This window comes from Trachurus trachurus (assembly GCF_905171665.1).
Source record: "Trachurus trachurus genome assembly, chromosome: 2".
NCBI classification, from domain to species: Eukaryota; Metazoa; Chordata; class Actinopteri; order Carangiformes; family Carangidae; genus Trachurus; species Trachurus trachurus.
The window spans coordinates 7,907,083-7,927,473 of NC_139914.1; the positions used below are offsets into that span (position 1 = coordinate 7,907,083).

The window sequence follows — 20,391 nt, forward strand, 5'->3', positions numbered from 1 at the left end:
ACAAGAAATTAGATATAATATGGCCAAACAGTTAACAGATGATCAACCAGGATCTACAGTATGAGCTTGTGTGGCCAGATGTTTTTTCCACAACTTTATTTCCTCTTCAGCGAGCCAGTCAGTCAGGTGATCGGCGGTAGGCAGGACATGCTGCGACACAAGGCACTGATATGAGAATGTAAACGTGCAGCAAGTAACGAGTGCACCTCTCTTCAGAAGGCAGAGAGCAGTAACTGCAGGAACAGTGGAGTGATGATGAAATCTTTTCAGGATCGGTGGCCATCTGTGCAATGCAGAGCTGTAAATGATGCATGCTTTAAGTGTGTATAACAATGACTATGTGTGTCACTATAGGGAAGTGGCCAAATATATATTTGATTTATTGGCCCCCAAATAAATGTGTCATGGACTTTGCATAAGTCTGAAGTGCACATGGCCTCTGCTCAGTGTTCAGCTGCAGGGAAACAAACTGTATGTTTCCCACTTTAGTAATTCGAGAGGCTTTTTCAAGGACCCACCAGAATTTAAATAATATGATAACCAAATGAGAAGCAGTAGGCCACAAAAATTCCACTCCAGTGTGTGTGTGTGGTAAATATAAAGCTGCTGATTATTGTCTTTGTGTGTGTGTCTGTGAGTGAGTGAACTTTTATTATCTGATCATAGGGAGATCTGGCAGGGATAGCAAGTGACAGCCGCTGACGTAAACAGTATTCCAGACAAGGTAGTAGTGACACACACACATGCATGTACTCAGTCTGGTGTGAGGTTGCTTCCCCTCGCTGCTGTGGGGAAACCAACCCAGGGGACACAGAGCGGCGCGCTGCACGATGACTGGAGCCGGAGCTGTCAAACACTCGTGGCCTTTCGTCGGTTTTATTGTGTCTACTTTTGTTTGTCGTCTATCTGAGGTGTTGATTTAACAAAAAAAAAAACCCTCAGGCAGTGTCTAGCTCATATTTCATAGGTGATTGTTGTCATGATGAAAATCCAGTCGTGTGGGTTTCTTAGTGCAAGTTCTGTTAAAACTTTACTTTTATAATGAGTGGTACAGACTGAGGAATATTTCCTCTCTGGGATTCATTTTTGTCAGGGATTTCGCTTCATTAAATTACCATTCATGCCTTTTTCCTCTTGATTTTGAATTGTCATTTTTTGCCGATCCCTCCAGAATAATTAGAATTTGCCCTTTTCGACTCATCCAGACCATCGTACCATCTCAACCCCCCGTCTTTGATAAACACTGCGGCCGGCGCAGATCTCTGGATGGCTATAAGTCTATATTATGGATCTGCTTTTTATTACACCTGCCAGATACTATTAACGGGGCGGTGGTGGTGGTGTGGAGATTTAAGGAACGGGGCGGGAGGATCACTTGCCCTGCATCAGGCTGGTGAAGGAGAAGCAGGTTCTCTCCCCCCTCCCCTAGTAAGTAAAAGTGAGGAAACTGAGGTGCCCTTGAGCAAGATGCATAACTCATAACTGGCCCAGCAGAGCTGCCACAGTATGGCTATGGTTTCCCTGGCACAGGCCAGACATGAGGAGAGCTGCGAAAAAGCTCCATAATGAGTCATCTTCTGAAAAGTTAAGAATCAAGTGGAATAAAAGAGAAAATATGAGCAAGACCAAAATATTTAAATGGTTCTTGCATTAAATGTGCATTCGCTGGCCCCTTTTCATCCCCTCCTCCAAACGCATGCGATCACACATCAGACTGCTTAAATCCAGGGGTGAAGGGGTTAAAAGCTTTCACTGCAATAAAGAGGGCCCGGCTTATCCCTGAGTCTATTTTTAGCAGCACACACACCAGATATGTGCACGGGCATTCATGGCGAACAAACAATCATTATTTTTGGTCTCCCGTGTTGATTCCCCCTCTTTACGGCCGAGCAGCTCGTTGCGGTGTGTGTCGTGCGTGCAGCTGAACACGGAGCACGCATGACACTAATAGCGCCTTTTCTGCGGGGTGGTCATCATTAAGCATGATGAGCCCTCATCAAGGGTAATTTTCAAGGCGTCCACTTGTGCTGACATGTTGTTTTCTAATGCTACACAGCCACATTTTGGAGCAGATTGCAAAATGCACCTCGGCGGCGTGATGCACCCTCCCTCTCCTTTGCCGAACCCCCGTGAGCAGAGAGACGAGGTTCCTGGCCACCCATGTGCCGCCGACTTGGCTGAACACGGCCGCCATCGCTGAGCTAAATCTTGTGCAACGACTGACCCCCCCAACATGTGCGAGCTCTGCTTTGTCCTTTGTGCAGCACCCACCACCACCTCGTCTCGCTGCACCCACCCTCCTCCAAAAACAAACACCTAATCACGGCCATTATCCTGCGCCGATGTCCTGGTACATTAGAAAAATTGTTTTTAATTGATAGTAGGACAGAGACTGCAGAGGGGGAGCATGAGCTAATGAAAGGAACGGGACGCAATCCTTTGTCCCCGTGTCTTTTGTCTCGCCCCAGCCGAGAAACTGGATATACTGTGTCCTGCCAACGAGCTGTCAGCGGCAATTACGGTTTACACCGCCGCCTCGGAGCCCGATCCATGTGCCTTTTGACGAGGCGCTCCGCAGGGCTTGACGCGAAGCACGGTAGTCTGGCCTGGGCCCGCCGGAGACCCTGTGGCTTTATGCAGCTGGATCAAAATGTGATCTTTGCCGAGACACTTGAAAAAGTCAAGAAAACATAAAAGTATTAAACGGTGCACCTGTTACTCTGTATGCATAGTAGCTGCAGAGCAACTGTCATCTCATATACTGTGGGTGTTTGTTGTGGTAAGGCTACCAAGTCTTTACAGTTGCATCACAAATCTCCTAGCAACCAAGTGCAGCACGATCATGGACGCCCCTTAAGGATCGACTGTGGCGAAATGATCAGTAATTTATGACAACCTGCAGCATGCAGCTCAGGGCTGTAAATCACAACATCTTCTAGTCTAAATGTAGTTTTACTCCTAATACGTTGGATTGATGTGTCAGGTTTTATCTTCTCAACAAAGCTGCAGCGCACGGCCATAACTTTGCTGCTTTTTAAAACTTCTAAACTCCTTAAATTTTGAATGAGCCAACAAATCACACAGAGCTGTTCTCCAACACTCACAGTCATATTAAATTCATAAATCTGAGCTGCAGCTTTAACACAGTCATTTACCATCAATGCTGACACTGAAAAACCAACAGTTTGGTTCTGAAGCTCACTCAACATGCATCTTTGTGACTTTTCCAGCTTCAACCTCCAGCCTCTTGGCCTCTTGCTCATCTGCTGAACTCGTGACTTAAACGAGTTTTGGACGCGCAACAGACACCAGCGGCCTAATTACCAATTTCCAACTAATTTGTGATTTTAAATCAAATGACGGCATTCACCGAGAAGCACAAAGAAGCGCTAAATGACATTACCGCTGTGTTTTCTACGGCTCTGCCGGTATGAAATGAGGGTCAGATGGTTGTTTCCTGGCTGTTTTTGCGGGATGCAAACCGGTGGCGGCCCGCACAGGGGTCACCCATTCTCTTTTATCAGTCGCCATGACGTCAGCGCGGTGCCCTCGGGAAGCAAATTTGCGACCCAGAGGAAAAGGCTCTTCAAGGAGAGGCGTGTTTGATTAATCGTATTGTTCCTGTCTGGATCACCTTGCTAACTGGAGTCACCCTGGACGAAGCAGCCAGAACGGAAGTGCACTGAATGTAATGAGGCCGGAGCATCCTTCCTCTCTTTCTCTAGCCCCGCCGTCTGTCTTTGTCAACGCCGCGGCAGCACGGACAGACATCTCATTCTCGAGCTCCTGCATAACAAAGGCCTCTGTCAACATACAGCGTGCACTCCAGGGTCAAGCCCGCTTGTCTCTGCGTGTTTTTCACAAAACTACATTTAGCGAACGCAGCTGAGAGAAAGATAGAGAGCTCTGTCTCTTGCCTCATCTCTGCTGCTGCGTCCTACAGCGGCCGATCATAACATGCATGTTTTTTTTGACGAGCGGTAGCTGCATTAGCGTTGAGTTGACTGACTCTCTGCCTGAGGCGAGCTGCGGCTATTTATAGCTCGCCGTCTCTTGATGCGTGCCCAGTGGGACCAGAGAAGAGAGGAGGATGGAGAGGAAGAGAGAGAGAAAGAAAGGGAGGGAGGAAAGAGGGAGCCGGAGGGAGGAGGAGGGGGGGCTTCTGGGTAACTAGGCTACATTCAAGATTGATGGACCCTGTTGCCAAGGTATGGGGGGGAGGGGAGGGGAGGGGGGGGGCACTTCTCTGCAAGTGTGTGGTGGTTTGCTGCTTCATTACGACGCTGTCTGTCTCAGTCACACACACCTGCGCTCCCTCCACGGGCGTCTCAGGTGTCAGCCGTGCGGTCTGGACTGAGCCGTGTACACTTTGTCTAATTCACCACAGACAAAGATGCCCCTCCCTCCCCCCTACCCCCCACCACCACCACCACTCCCTCCAATGCTAATAACCCACACTTTAAAGTTGGAGATGTAAAGCTGCCACCAGCAATTTGTGCAAAAAACAGGCGTAGGATTACTCCCCAAGCCACAGGTGTCATCACACACACACAGATGCAGCTCATTTCCATTGCAAAAACCCCCCACGGCAGCGTGTGTGCCATTTGAATAGGCTCATCAAGAGATATCAACTATCATTGATGGGAATCTGTTTGTTTTTGGAGAGGCAGGGACGTGACCTCCCGCCTGCTCCTGCAGCGTTTTCCCCGACGCCACCGCGGATCCAAAAACCAGCGCGCTCTCTCTCTCGCAAAAAAGTTTGAATCACAATTTGAATGTGCACCTGTTCTGAGGTTGTTTAAGAAAAAAAAAAAAAAAAAAAAAAAAATCATAAAAGCACCAGACAGGCTGCGATACATCTGGATTTAGGCAAATAAAACCCGTGTTTGCGTGCATGTGCATGTGTGTGTGTTGAGATTCGTTTGAACAGGACCGAACGTGATGAGTCCACACCCAAGGTCCTCGCGGAGACTGGCGCATCGGGGGCGTAGCCATTCATGCAATGTAGTGCGAGACGAATACACACACATAATCAGTGTGTGATGCATCCTCCAGCTTCATGGCTAATTAAGTGTGTGTGTGTGTGTGTGTTTGTGTGTGTGTGTGTGTGTGTGTCTTTGCCAGTCTGGTCCAGGGAGAATTCCAGAAATAGATCACGCACAGTGAGACGCTCTACTGTTTTCGTCTCTTTTATTCCTCCAAAGGGATTTTACATGGGTTTTCATCTCCCATCCAAAGGAATAATTGCATGTTTGTGCAGCCTCAGATGTCTTTAAGCCGTGCGCTCAGAATATATATGGCTCAGGTGCTTATGGGTACTAAAAATACATCTTTATATAGAGAACATGTGTGTTGGTTGTAGCCGTAGATTTGTGTGCAGACGCGATGCATGTCAATTCCATCCGCTTCCCTCTCCTCCCTCTTTTCACCGTTTCGTTGTTTTTCCTCCGTCTTTCCACAGCCTCCTCTTTCCCCTCCTTACCTCTGTCTTCCCCCCCTCCCCTCCCCCCGATACGTCCTCCTCCTCCTCCTCCTCCTCCTCCTCTTCCTCCTCCTCCTCCTCCTCCACCAACCCTCTCTGTCGCTCTGCTTTTTATAGCCATGTCTTCCCAGGGCTCGGCAGCTACAAAAGCCTTTTCATGTTGCCACTATAATTACAGCCTACACACTTGCACAAGCACACCCACGGACACGCATGCACACACACACACACACACACATACATGCACGCACGCACACGGACACGGGAGAGGAGTGCAGCAGCACCACGGTGTCTTTGTGTCTGCATGCGTGCGCGTTGTGTGTGTGTGTCTGTGCGTGCTCCGCATGTGCAGCTATACACAAAAGGGTGAGCTATTTTTACCTCTCTCCCTCCCTCTCCTCCTCCTCCCCCTCCTCTCCGCTGCCCCCCCCCCCCCCCCCACCCCCTACCTCCCCACCCCACCATCCCTCTCTGCCGCTGCTGCCAGCCACATTTGCTATGCTGAGCACAGGCAGTATCAGTCGAGCCCCAACATCCCTCCGCTCGCACAGCGAACTCACACACAAGCAGCACACAGCGAGCCGATGGAAGGCTGCTGCTCCCTCGGCGTTCCCTTTTCCGACTCCGAGCGCATGTGAACGCACCACCGCAGCCAAGCATCTCTGCAAAAAAAAAAAAAAAAAAAAACCCACAGTCATGGACCAGGCGGTTTCTCAGGTGGCGGTAGAGGCGCCGCGGCATGCGCTGGCCGCCGTGCAGATGACCTGAAGCCCCTTCTCCTCTCTCTCGGACTGTGGTCTTCTTAACCGCCCCGGTTTTGCAGGAAGCCCGTCTCAATGTTGCGGACCATATTTGAAGCGGAGTGTTCTCTCTCTCCCACAGAGGGGATCCTGGGAAAGGAGCAGCCGCTGGAGGTTCTGAAGACATCGGCGCTCAACCACATCCCAACAGGTTGGTCTCTCTCTCTGTGTGTGTGTGTGTGTGTCTGTGCATTAGCCCCTATAAACCAAAGCCTGTTTGTGCACCTACGTGATTTCACTATTAACCACCACATCCTGTGTGACTTTGCATGCTCAGATGTGTCCGGTTGGTGTGTGATTAAATTGTGTTTTTTTTTTCACTGTGAAGACCAGTCTTGTGTTCTTCTGCAGCAGCAGCAGCATTGTGATAGTTGCACCTCTGACACGGTTTATGCAACTGATAGTTAATAAGTCTTTTGCAGAGTCCACGCTTGCTCCCTGTGCACTTATCTCACAGTGCCATTTTGTTGAATGGGAACCCAGCGCCCCTGAATGCAGACGCTCTGTTTGTGGGCTTGCGTGAAAGTGTTGTCGGATGTCTCAGGAGGAACGCCTTCCAAAAATATCCAACAGTGATGTGTTGCGCTGCAAGTTTCTGACACAGTTTAACGGCCCCAAAACAAATCCGAGCTACCTTTTATATATTTTCGTCTCTGTATCCCCACCTGCTGCAAGTATTGTCTCTGTTGTTCTGCACTGTATGTACAACAGCTTCCTCTGCCTCCAGTGAAAACGAGGATACAGATCATAGGGAAAGAGGAAGAGGAAGGAGCAGAGATGAAGCAGCACAGAGGGAGGTGAGAGTATAGAAATGAAAGGGGCAGATGGAGATGAGATAACGTGAAGGAGAAATGAGTCTGAAGTTATACATGCATAATGCATGATCTGATTCCATAATGAGTGCGCTTAAACTGTTCATTTTATACCACAGAGAACAATTTGGGTTTTCTCCTTAAAAAATAATGAAAATAGTAAAAGTCTGCTTCATAATTTAGCGCCTGTGCTGCTCTGTAGATATGTATGAATTCACAGAGCAGCAGAAAGCAGGCAGGTGCTGTTAAACACAGCAGTGATCTCAGTCAGCCTGTTGCTGGAGGAAGCTATAAAAAAAAACACACACACAACAAAGTTTCATCTTCACTTTGACCCAGCTCGTCTTCTCTTTCGTGTCCTAAACCTTCGCAGGCCTCGCACATCCTCTCATGTTGTTGGGGTTATTTTCCGCGCGCCTCCGGCAAGGCTGATAAAATATTGAAATTCACTAGAGTGACTTCATCACATATTCTCGAAATCTGTTGTCTTGGATACGGAGCTGCCGCGGGGGGGTGGGGGGGAGTTAGTAGCGTGCGTGTGTGTGTGTGTGTGACCCGCGCCGTTTGGATCCGCCGCTCGCCAGGAAGAGGAGAGTGCACCTGTCTCAGAGCGTCGGTAGTTGTTGCATCCCTCCACTCCAGCCCCGAGTGTTTTCCCTCACAGAAAATGCGAATGTGTTTTCCAACACCGTGGTGGCCTGACCTCGCTGTAATCAGATGCTGGTGCACGCGCTGGATGGATGCAAAGCAGTGGTTGCTGCACCTGCAGGTCAAGTTACGTGACTCAAAGAAAACACCTGAGTTCGGTTTCACTCAAAGCAGCACTGCCGGATTTCAGTGACTCTCCTTTTTTTTTTTCTTTTTTTGACTGATTGAACTTTTGTTATGATTAGTTTCACCAATAATTTCACCTTGCAAAAGTGAAATTAGAGCCGAAGCAATAAATCCATCAGTACAGAAAAGGAATCAAGAGATATTCTGTTGAAGTCTTTCTCTCTGTGAGACTTCACTGCTTTCTCTCCTTTGTAATGTTGTTTTTGTGTCATTACAAAGAAATGGGAAAAATAAATCAACCACTATTTTGTTTTTTTTTTAAAAAGAAGAACCAAATCAGTTCTGTAATTTTCAGTGTTGATTTGCTGCATTTATGTCATTGCACAATTAATAATTTTTGGATTGTGGACTGTTATCAGACAAAATGAGTTACTTACTGTTTTCTTTCTTTGAAAAATGAATACAGTTATAATTCTCTTCATAGAAATGTCCAGGTTATCCACATGACAGCACAAAAATACAGGCGGAAGATTTAGATTTTAAAGTAAAAGTATAACCAACTCTCCAACAATAAATATGTTGCATAAACGTAAAGAAATAATATGTTGATCCAGTTTATTTAATCTTAACTATTCCACATATTAAACTATAATTATGACAATTTGACTATAATTTGAAGTCATGCATTTGGATCACTGCTTTGGTAAAAAAAAGTGTTCTTTCTCCTTGATACCAGTGCTGCCCCAGGCAATGACATGTTACACAACAGATGGTGGACCAGAGGCCGAGATGCACGTACTACACCTCAACCTTCACACGTCGTCCCTTTCTGTGTCTCGTGTGTTATGTCTCTGCCTCACAGTCACCCATCTCCTTCCTCTTGAGCCGCGACGCTGCAGACTGTTGTATGATGTCACTGAGACCGCGACAAGCCAGAGCTTGCTTTCGGCAGAACAGGACTCGCTGCACCTCGACACGTCCCGCTGTCACACCCTCCCTGTTCCTTTACTTCTGCTGTCAGAGCTCCGTCTTGTTTCCTTCTTTTTTTTCTTCTCCTTAAGGAGGTCACGGTGCCATTTCGGGGCGAGATCGCAATCAGCCTTTTTGCTTAGCCCGTAACCGAGAAAGCTCTTATCGTCTCCAAGAGTTTGAGCTTTCACAGAGGCGAAACTCTAATTCAGAGCAGCTGTGAGAGTCAGCGGGAGAACGTAAGGTACGGCAATGTTCATCCAACCCACCCTGAGAGACCAATCAGTAAGCCAACTACAGCTTTTTTCCACCATCAGCAGATGTGCTACTTGTTGCCTCTCCTCTCGCCCTGCTGCGAAATTCACTGTGAAACCCTTTACAGAATATCTCCCCTTCATTGTGCGTATTTTATATTTTTTAAAAAGACCTCCGCCACATTTTACTGAAGCCGCTCTTCCAGGCTCAGTATGACATCTATTAAGCCTAACGAGTGTGGAGCTCCGGCAGTCCGACCGTGGGATATACACTCGGTGAACCGAGTCTCAAATCAGAGACGCCAGCCCTCTGCATTGTCTGGTATAAATAGATCTGCAATTGGAGCCAGAAGAGTTGTTGAGGGTGCCCGAGGGGATGTAAACAGATTGTGATTTGTTGCGGGGAGATGGAGGGAAGAAAGGTGGGAGGGAGCTGCCGAGCGGGGAAGGACGGCGGAGAACGGCCGGAGGATAGGACGAGGAGAGGGTAGAGAGAGAGAGGAACCTGCTGAAAGAGGGGGGTGGGGGGTGAATCGGTTCAGAGAGAGAAAATAGCTCCAAAGAGTCGAATAACCTGTAATAATGCCATGAACGGACAGTCTGTTGCATATCAAACGGATGGGTTCCCTTTTATACGGTATTTTACATGAAGATACACTGTGTCAAAAATCTGCAATATCCACAAGTTTCCAAACGTCAAAAACGTAAGCCGGTTTTGCTCTTCCGGTGGAGTTGTATGTTTACGTTTCCAAGGTTTCAGTAGTTGTCATAGTTGCGGTAAACGCATGATCTATAACGCTGACTTTTAACAATGGATGTCCATTTGTGTGATATCCATTGTTAAAAGCTGGCATGATGATCCATGCGTTTTCCAGATTTTCAATGGAAAAAAAGAGAGAAAAGATCCATGCATTTACCACAACTACTGAAACCATGGAAACGTAAACATACAATTCCACCGGAAGAGCAAAGCCGGCTTACGTTTTTGACATTCCGAAAAACGTGGATTGCATTGTGGATCCAAGGGGGGCAGAGCTTCGAGTGTGGCTGAGAGTGGTGACTGTTTTGTTGTGACATCACAAAGTGCAGGAAGTCCTGATGGCTTGTTTCTAAATACAGGCTCTGTGCATTACTCCGTGTAGTGAGGCTTTGATGCGTTCACAGCACTAATACAGAAGCTAGACTATATTTATAATAAGAAAAGACGTGGAAATCTCACTGCGTGGGACCTTTAAGGAGACTGTCAGTGTGTCAAAGGAAAGAAGAGAACAGGGACACAAACGCTGGGTCTCCTCTCTGTGAAGTCTGTGCTGAATCAGCCTTTAGATGCTGCAGGAAACTTTGTTTAGAGGAAACACCGTCAGAATGGGAATGAACTCCTCGCATCAAACCCGCGCCGATCCAGGTGAAGTTGTCAGTTGTGTAAGATCCCTGGAAGCCGCTCCGCTGTCGCCCGAGACGGCACGTTTGTCTTTGTTTTGCTTTCCTCCGCGTGCCCCCATATTGTCTCCAATCGGTCACACATCAGTAAACTGAGGTACGTGTTTGACGTCACTTGCTTGTATACAGAGATGTGCCGATAATCAGAGTTTATCTTAGTCCAGTGGCAGCCAGGACCTCTCCTTGGCCATCAGTGCTGTTTTAAACCTGCATAGTGTACGCACCACCATGCATGTCAATGAAGTGTTTGTACTGAGCCGTACTTACACGTATGTGTCTGTCAAACAGCCCAAAACAAGAATAGATGCTTCTGTGACCCCAAACACGTCCATCTGTTTCTGCACTTCTGTACTTGGATGTGTATTACATTGAATAAATAATTATTGTTCGTACTAACACCTTATTTACATTATGATCCTGCAGAATTTAAATATGCTGGGGGAGCCTCCCTGTGGGGAAAGTCCTTACTCGGCTTCACCTGAAACCATTTTGTGGTTTTATTTGTTTGGGAGATGCTGGCAAATTCCAGGCCAGGAATTTGAGCACAGAGTATTAAACTGCACGAGAGAGAGAGAGCGAGGAGGGGGGGGGGGAGAGAGAGGTGGTTATTATGCTGTAAGTAGGGGAGGGAGGGAGGGGTGGAGGGGGTATTGCATGCAGCCGAATGGGACGTCTGCAAGTGAGTTGGAGAGGGAGGCAGAGACATTTGAAGCACTACAAACTGGCGTGGAGGGTTTTCCTTGGCCTGAGAAGCAAGGAAAGCAGGTCGAGCGGGGAAAAGAGCAGAGAGGGTGAGGAGAAAGAGAGAAAGAGAGAGAGAGAGGCAGACAGAGCGAGCGAGAGAGTGTGCTCCGTGTGTGTGCGTGTGCTCTGTGTGTGTGTGACGTTGGTTCCTGGAAAAGCAGAGGGCTGCAGAATAAACAGGCTGCATGCCTGAGACTGCCCTGTGATGTCACCACTGGGCAAACGACTGACGAGGGGAGGAGAGAGAAAGGAGTAGAGAGAGAGAGAGAGAGAGAGAGAGAGAGAGAGAGACGCCCATCAGGTTAAAACAGGCAACGGGATGAACGAAGAGCCAAAGTGACGGAGGGAGAGAGCAAAGAAGAGAAGTCCGATGAGCAGGAAAGGGAGCGTACTGTCATTCCCTGGAACAGACTGAAGGAAGAAGAAGGGAGGAGGAGGAGGAGGAGGTGCAGTGATAAGGAGGAGAGGAGGCTGCTAAAAAGAGGAAAAGGAAGAGGAGGAGGAGGAGGAGGAGAGCACTGATGGGTAACGACAGCACAGATTCCCACCTCTCTCTCTCTCTGTCTCTGTGTCTCTCTTTCTCTCTCTCTGTATCTCCCGCTTTTGTGCGGGGAGCAATTAGCGCTGCCGCTGTGACAGAGATGCCATGCGAGGTGTGTTTTGTGCATTTGCGTGCGTCACTATCAATAAGTGTTTGGAGGCTGTTTGTGTTTGTGTCAGGGACTCAATAGCTGTGGAGGAACATTTTGTACAAGGAGAGTGTGTGTGTGTGTGTGTGTGTGTGTGTGGATGAGTTATGGATTTGCATTAGCCAAGACCGGAGCTGCAATGCTTTGACAAGTGCAGTTTTTCAGTCTTGATCACATCTCTCCTGCTCTGTGCTTCTAATTTTTCCTCTCGATACTCCTCTAATGCATCAGCTTTTTCCTGTGCAAGGAAGATGAGACGAGGGGAAAAATGTTTGAATGTTAAAAATGAGTCTTTTTCTATCGCCCCAGACGTCACCGGTCTCAGCGCGTGTTTACCTTTGACGTCAGCTTGCAGCCCAACCTGAAGACTTAATATGGAGTCCCTGCTGCTTTCAGCCGTCAGCCAAAGCTCCTGAACAGTCAGGGAGACGTCGTCGACTCGGGATCTCAGACTGTGAAGTGATGAATTGAACCGCACGCATCCAGATAAAAATCAAGACACACAACCACAAGAAAGAACTTCCCTTCTAGTCAAGAAATAGACAAGGCAACTTCCAACAACCTCATGCAAATGCAAACCTTCTCTACAGACTCATGATTGGAGGATTTAGTCATTTACTAACAAGCTTGACTCTTTTCCTCAGGTCTTAAGTGGCATAAAAACATAAGACAAAAGCTGCCGTCGCTTTAATTACTGTGAACTTTGGTAGCCTGAGTCGAAAATCTCGTAGCTTCTTTCCTCTGTGGGAAATTGAGACTGAGGTGATGACACATTCATTCATTTCCTCCATGGATGGCTTCAAAGCAGATTTCTAAATCAGAGCACAGAAGTCTGAAACTGAGATTCTCTTCTTATGAAAAGTGTTTGTCACGCGTCGCTAACCCTCTTCCGTCGACTACTGACTCATATGTTGTTGTCATCCCACACATGACGGCGGTCCTCGAGGACTTGTTGCATGTTATTGCTCTGTTCTCCCGTGGCATGCATGACTATGACCGCGAGGGTGCAATTCACCTGCTGCACAGAGACGAAAAAGAAAAAAGATGGCCAACGATAAGAGATAACATCCACACAAAGAACAACATGCAGAAGAAAAAAGAAAAAAGGTCTTATGTCTGCAGTTTAAAGAATCCCCTATGAATGCTTTACGGCTTTACTTGTCAGACGTGGCACGACTGAGATGGTGATGTATCGTGGATCAAATCTGAAGAGAGTGCGTCTGTTTTGGGGCCTGACAAATGCAGGAAACGTGGTCCCCCGGCTCAGAAGTTGAAGTGGAAATGAAAATAAATCAGTGATATGCCTATAATGGTGCTTCTAGAGAAAGAGAAGTGTCTGTTTCCTGTCTGACACTCCTCAAATCAGTTGAGTAATATAAGCAGCATTTACGATCATCAGAGCCCTCCTGAAGGTTTTTCCACACTTTTATTGTGTTTTATGGGATTTTCTTCAAGACTTGAGTGCAACCGACAAAAATATATAAGTGTGCATTTGCAACAGGATAACACTTGCAATGTGTTTCCTCGCGCAAGTGTACCTGTGCGTTTGTTTGTGGCTCGGTCACCCTGCTATTAAGTGTGCAGAGCGGTGGCGTGTTTGCCTCTTTAATAACACAGCTAAGTTCCAGGCAAGTATCTGGCTCTTGCCGCGCTCTCGGTAAACATGTAGGTAAATAATCAGCCAATCGACTCCTATTTATTCAGATTTAATGGGGAGGAAGCCGCGTGATTGGAAGGTTTCCTGTGCAGTGATTTGTGGGTGGCTGGGCCCGGCACGAGGCCTGCACCTCGACGGGGTCAATGCAATCTTTGTCAGCTGTTGCCGGGCTCCATGTGTAACTGCAGCGTAGGATGTATGCAGCAGATTTCTTTTATTTTTTTGCATAAATGGGGATGGACGAAGTGGTCAGAGGTCAGGGAAGGCGACTGACCTGCTGCATTTGTAGTGTGAGATAATATAATACAGAGTAGAGATGGATGTCATGTTTACATATTTAAGATGCTAAGATGAAGCCACTGCTCAAATGACAATCAATAATTCTCATTGACAGAGACTTATCATCTTGCATATGACTATAAATGTGTTTTTATCTACAGGCCAAACCCTTCTAATTTGATTTATCACTCTGATATCAGATAACAGGCGTAGGTTTTCGATAAGTCATTTCAGCTATACAGTATATACATGCTGCAAATGTACTGTCTTGTTGTTCCTTATTTAAATGCAGAACAACTGTAGAAATATTACTCTCAAAACCATTTGATTTTGATGCTTCAGGATGGATTTTTTCATCTTTTTGCTCCTGCTTAATTTTCTGTCACTGTGCAGGTAGAGACATTAAATAACACTTTGAAGGGCTTTGATTTTAAGTCCTCTCCGCTGCACAGCGTCTCCCCGTGCACTTGTACTAACTGTGCAAACACCACTGTGCGTCGGAGGATCAATGTGTTGCACATGAACGTGTCACAGTGATTTACAAAGTGTTTCGATCTGTTTCCTGTTTAAACGTAGCCATTATAAACTCACCAGATGAAAAGGATACATGTCCTTTCTGCATTCAAACCTCTTGTCTGTTTTTCTCTCCGTCAGTGGACATCAACTCGGCGCTGCCCCTGCGTCTCCCTCCGGCCGCCATCCCCATGGACCTGCGCGTGGACCATCACCACCACCAGCAACAGCAGCATCAGCAGCAGCAGCAGCAGCATCAGGTGTCCTCGCTGTCGCCGCCCGGTCAGCAGTCGCCCAGCCCCCTCGGTGGGACGGGCCAGGCCGGCGGGGGCGTGGTGGGGGCGTCGGTGCGCGAGCAGCAGCTTCAGCAGGAGCTTCTGGCCCTCAAGCAGAAGCAGCAGATTCAGCGGCAGATCCTCATCGCAGAGTTCCAGCGGCAGCACGAGCAGCTGTCCCGTCAGCACGAGGCCCAGCTCCAGGAACACATTAAGGTACGTCACGTTTCACCATGCAGAGCTGCTCAGAGCTAGGCTACGGAGGCTAATGGGATTTCTTGGTTTCCCTCATCAAACTCATCAAATACACAATCCAACAACTCCAAAACGCTCTGGTGGACAAGTTGTGACCTGCACATTCACCACGCTATGAGATAATAACAGAACGTTACGAGACAGAGTTGTTTTTGAGGTAAATGCAGAGACTGCTTGATGAAAAACTGCCCCCGATGGGAACGCGCATCAGCGGTTTTGCATGAATTTATCTCGAAAACAACTCTGTCTCATAACGTTCTGTTATTATCTCACAGCGTGGTGAATGTGCATGTTCAATGAGTTTGATGAGGGAAACCAAGAAATCCCATGAGCCTCTGTAGCGTAGCTCTGAGCAGCTCACGACTCTGCTCCGCCGTTCTAAAAACAGCTTGCACCGAGAATTAAAGGTAACAAACCTACTGCTATGACTATAGGGATTATGGCAATGGGCCAATTTGCCAAAATGTTGAACTATCCCTTTAAAGCTGCAGTCGGAACATGTAGATAAACACAGTAAAAGCTGTGGAACAGAGCAGGAGCACCTTTTTATTCCCCCATAATCATCCCAGCAATGAACTTGTCTCCCAAATTTATTTAAAATTTGACTAAACAAAGCGGAGGCAGCTCTTAATTTCTCCTGCCACTGGATTCTTCATTAAGAGGGTGAATTCACCGACAGAGCAGCTCCATCAGCTTCACTTTACTTTGTTTGCTGCAGAGAACAAGGAGCCACTTTGGCTTCATTCATTCAGGGATGGATAAAAGCAAAGTACAAAGATGTGTTTGGGTGCAGAAAATACAGTGCGAAAAGACGGACTTTTGTAACACTGCTGCTGTGTTGCATAACTGAACCCGCATGCACCTGTCTCACTTGATATATGAGCATCCAGTAACACGTAGTGTGTGTGTTTAGAAAGAGCAGGAGGAGGCACGGAGAGAGAAGAAACGAAATAGACGTTACAAGTCGAACAGTACGTGACACACAACAGAACAAGTTCGGATCATGTGACCAGATCGTAGTGACCTGGAAATACAAAGTGAATCTAGATCAGCACGCCCACACTCCGAAGCTTTAATACATCAGGGCCCGTGAGAGCAGCGACGTGCTCCTGTGGGGCCGGAGTCGTATAAAAATATTCCACTGTTTTAGTTACAAGTGTTTCTGCTGGAAGACGGATCTTACACACGGCTGAACTACTTGCTAGTGCCCAAGTTAAAAGTGATAAAAGTGAGAGGCAAGTTTGAGTTGAATCATTTTTACTGTTCATGTGGAAGTTGGTTCAGACTGGACGTCTGGATGTCGCTTTTTCTTTTCATCATTTTTTACCTCTTTCTTTCCTTCCTCTGTCTGCCATCTTTCCTCTTCCTTCTTTTCCATTTTCTTTCCTCTTTTCCGTTTTTCCTTTTGCTTTCTGCCTTCTCAGTCCTCTTGACGTCCTTCTTTCCTCATCTTCTCTTTCTTCTCTCTCTTTTCTTTTCATATTTTCACCTTATTCTTTCCTTGCTTCCCTCTCCTTCCATGTCCATGTTTCTTTTTTTCTTTCTTTCTTTTTTCTTTCTATCTTCTCTCGTTCTTCCTATATTTTCTCACTTTCCCTCTTTTCTTCACTCCTCCGTCTTCCTTTCACTCTGTGTTTTTCAGTCCTCTTTGACGTCCTTCTTTCCTCATCTTCATATTTTCACCTTATTCTTTCCTTGCTTCCCTCTCCTTCCATGTCCATCTTTCTTTCTTTCTTTCTTTCTTTCTTTCTTTCTTTCTTTCTTTCTTTCTGTCTTCTCTTGTTCTTCCTCTATTTTCTCACTTTCCCTCTTTTCTTCACTCCTCCGTCTCCCCTTCTCTCTTCCTTTCGCTCTGTGTTTTTCAGTCCTCTTTGACGTCCTTCTTTCCCCATCTTCTCTTTGTTCTTTCTTTTCATATTTTCACCTTATTCTTTCCTTGCTTCCCTCTCCTTCCATGTTCCTTTCTTTCTTTCTTTCTTTCTTTCTTTCTTTCTTTCTTTCTTTCTTTCTTTCTTTCTTTCTCTATTTTCTCACTTTCCCTCTTTTCTTCACTCCTCCCCGTCTCCCGTCCTCTCTTCCTTTCGCTCTGTGTTTTTTTCGCTCCGCCTCTGGCTGCTTCTTTGACACGTCTTGTTAGCACCTCTCGAGAGCATCTGTCGTGAATCAGAATCTATACGGGAAGTAATTGTGGATGTTTTCGGGTCTCATCTCACCACGCTTTGGTGCAGGTGAACGGTGTTAATGGGTCTGTGTGTGTTTGCAGTGAGATGTTGCTGCTGCTGCTGAGCGGTGTTGTGATGCTGAGGGATGAGGGATGCTGTCTGCGGGGCCGTCTGGCCTGTGGTGGGGCTGCAGGACCACTCAGGTGGAGGCCAGTGACGCACAGCCTGAGCAGGGAGGCCCGGCCTCAATCAGCCCCATTCACAGCCCCTGTGTACACACACACACACACACACGCGCGCACACACACAGAGTAGTTGTACAGGCATTAAAACATACACACCCTCTCAAATGTCAGCAAACACACTGTCACACTCTTGCCCAGTTTGATTCCACATTAGGGGCAGCAGCGCACTAAACTCATGCACATTCTGCACACACACACACATACACACACACCCACACACATTTCTTGCATGTTAACAACAGGAAACTCACAGAGTGGGAGATATTCCCGATGCTCTTGAGAGCATTAGTCGAAAGGCAAAAAAAAGAAAAGAAAAAAGGGAAAGTTTGTGTGTGGATCTTTGGTCTGTCGAACCACAGGGGTTTTGGGTGTGTGTGTCTGTGTGTGTATGTGGGTGAGGAGGTTACTTTGAGCCTTCCCACCCACTCAATCCCAGATCCCCAACCTAGATTGAAAGGCAAAAAAAAAAAAAAAAAAAAGCATTGAGGCTTCGTGCTGGAAGTGGGCCAGCTGCAGAGCTGATGGAGCCTTTCTCACGCCTCACCTTCCTCTCACCTTCATCCGCTCATTTACACACACTCTCTCTCTCTCTCAAACATTCGATTCACCCGCACGGTAAACACAAGTGCATGTCCCAGCTACTGAACGTCTATTTGCAGCGTTTAAATGTTGATTACGTGCAGTTACAGTACCTGATCAAATATTGCCATTGGGGTTGCGATGATGAGGGGGAGATGGGGGGAGGAGGAGGAGGGGGCGAGTGTCGATTCCTTGGCACGTCAGAGAGAGGAGGTCATTATGTGGCTGGCTGAGTGCAAGCACAGACAGCTTGCCTATTTATTGTATATTACAGAGACATTAAAGAGTAATTGGGACTCTTGATTTGGTGCCTTAGGTCGTCAAAACGCATTAAAGCTCAGAAGAAGGTGAGAGCGTGTTTTCACTGTGTGTTTGTTGCGTATAATTGATGCTCTCTCGCCCACAGTGACTCACACTGAGTTCTGGGTCTCGTTCAAGGACACTTTCAGAAAGCGTCGGTGAGAACATAACAGGCTTTTATCTGAATTTTATTTTCGACCTTTCGTCTACGGGACAGACAATCAAGTCTGTTTCTTCTGCGTTTTATATTCGGCTTCTGGAAGAAAGGTTTTTGTATTTAAGGAAAAGAGTGACAAGCATCTATAAAAGCTTTAGTGATGAGGAAGTTAGCAGATTGGATTGTGTGTCTTGATCCCCCACTTAAAGTGTTTATATTTAGTTAAAAGCTTAAGCTTTTGCCCTGAGGTTTTTTAAGAATCGCGAATTATTTTGTTCCTGGAAACACCTGTTGGACTGATGTTGTAGTGAGGTAAACCCAGAAGTGGGATGCAAATAGCTGCTCAAGGATGAGAATTGAATGAATTGATTGAAGTGTCCTCCATGTAATGATGGTACAGTATCTTATGTTCCACCTTAAAAAGCCTAAAAAGCAGTTTGCAAAAAGTGCCCTTGAATCTGCAGGAACATGCAGTTTGAAGTAGTTACCGAGCAGCAATCATCCTCCACTCTTCTCTTCTCTTTTTACTTTGATGTGACCCCGGTGTTTTTCCTCCTCCAACCCCCCCCTGCAGCAACAACAGGAGCTGCTGGCGTTGAAGCACCAGCAGGAGCTGCTGGAGCACCAGAGGAAGATGGAGAACCACCGTCTGGAGCAGGAGCTGGAGAAACAGCAGAGGGAGCAGAAGCTGCTGCTGCTGAAGAACAAGGAGAGGGGACAAGAGAGTAAGACATCTGTCGTTCAGTCTTCTCACCTCTCTGGAGCTGTTACATGTTCTCTTTCATTAAAACACATCTTCACACGTGGTAAATTGAATTCTTTCTATACCACATACAGAGCACTGTGATAGAAAATGATAATTCTTGAATAACATCCAGTTTTACTCCTCCTCTCATTCATGCTTCTCATTATAATATTTTAACAAGTGCTATAATGAGAGCAGATTATATAAATTATACTTTTCACCTTATTCGTGTGAATATCACTGAATTTTCTGTCTTGACAATCAGCCTGTTTGGTCTCATGTGTCGGGGGTCTGAACCGCTCCATTCACAGAGTGTGTTTGTCTGCATTCAAATGTGTATGTCTCTGTGTGTGTGTGTGTGTGTGTTTCCATTTTCCTTGGAGAAGCTGTGTGTGTACTGTGGTGAGTTGTATTAGCTGGTGGGCTTGGCGGCGGCGGTGAAGCCGAGTTATTACCGCTGCCTGCTGGATTTCTCTCAACAGTTCATTGACAGAGAGTGGACAGGAGTCCTTGGGAGCAGTTTACACACTATATGGAAAGTGGTCACACACACACACCGAGGCTGCATCCGTGTGTGTGTGAGAGGGATCACTCAGTGTGTCTATGTGCCTTCAGTTTTGTATTTTCTATTTCTCTGTCCTGCAATTAATTATTTTTAATTTAAAATAATTAAAAATAGCAATTGCAACAGAACTCATAATTTCCTGAAGGACAAGGTGACATCTTTGTTTGAAGCCCAATAGATTTGATTTTACAGTTATATAAAACCGAGGGGGAATTTGTCAAAGTGGTTTCAGATTCTGCCAGTCGACATATTGATCGGTCAACTAATCGTTCATGCTCCATCATGAACTGTACTTATCAAGCTGGAAAGACACAAGAAGAGTCATCTCTGTTCCATTTTCTATAATTAGTCGTATATATAACTGCTAGATTACGGTAAAATGAGAGCACACTGGGTCAAGCTGGTTGCCCAGGGGTTTAAGACACTTAACATGTTGAATCCAGACAGGATCTTATCATCCTGCAGCTCTCCTTTCATGTCCCGTAAGCTATCTGCTCTCTACGATGTATTAAAGGGAGAAAAAGAAGAAAAAAAAGTTGTGTTTTTCCTCCCAAACCACTTAAACCTGACTAAACTCATTATAAATCTATGCAGTGAGCCAAACTGACTGGAAATGTTCACAAACATGTCAAGTGAGTGTTTTGGTGTCTAAAAATACATATAAACTGATAACGTGGAAGATTTCCATTTGAACA

General features: G+C 46.5%; 1 protein-coding gene across 1 annotated transcript in view; it reads left to right on the forward strand.

The window, feature by feature from the left end:
* The window catches only part of LOC310996529 (histone deacetylase 4-like), a 46,718-nt gene that overhangs the window by 5,922 nt on the left and 20,405 nt on the right, over nucleotides 1-20,391 (forward strand). The window contains exons 2-4 of the mRNA XM_083985951.1: nucleotides 6,365-6,433; nucleotides 14,555-14,904; nucleotides 18,961-19,111. Of these exons, the coding sequence (XP_083842077.1) occupies nucleotides 6,365-6,433; nucleotides 14,555-14,904; nucleotides 18,961-19,111 (570 nt within the window). The remainder of the gene's footprint in view (nucleotides 1-6,364; nucleotides 6,434-14,554; nucleotides 14,905-18,960; nucleotides 19,112-20,391) is intronic.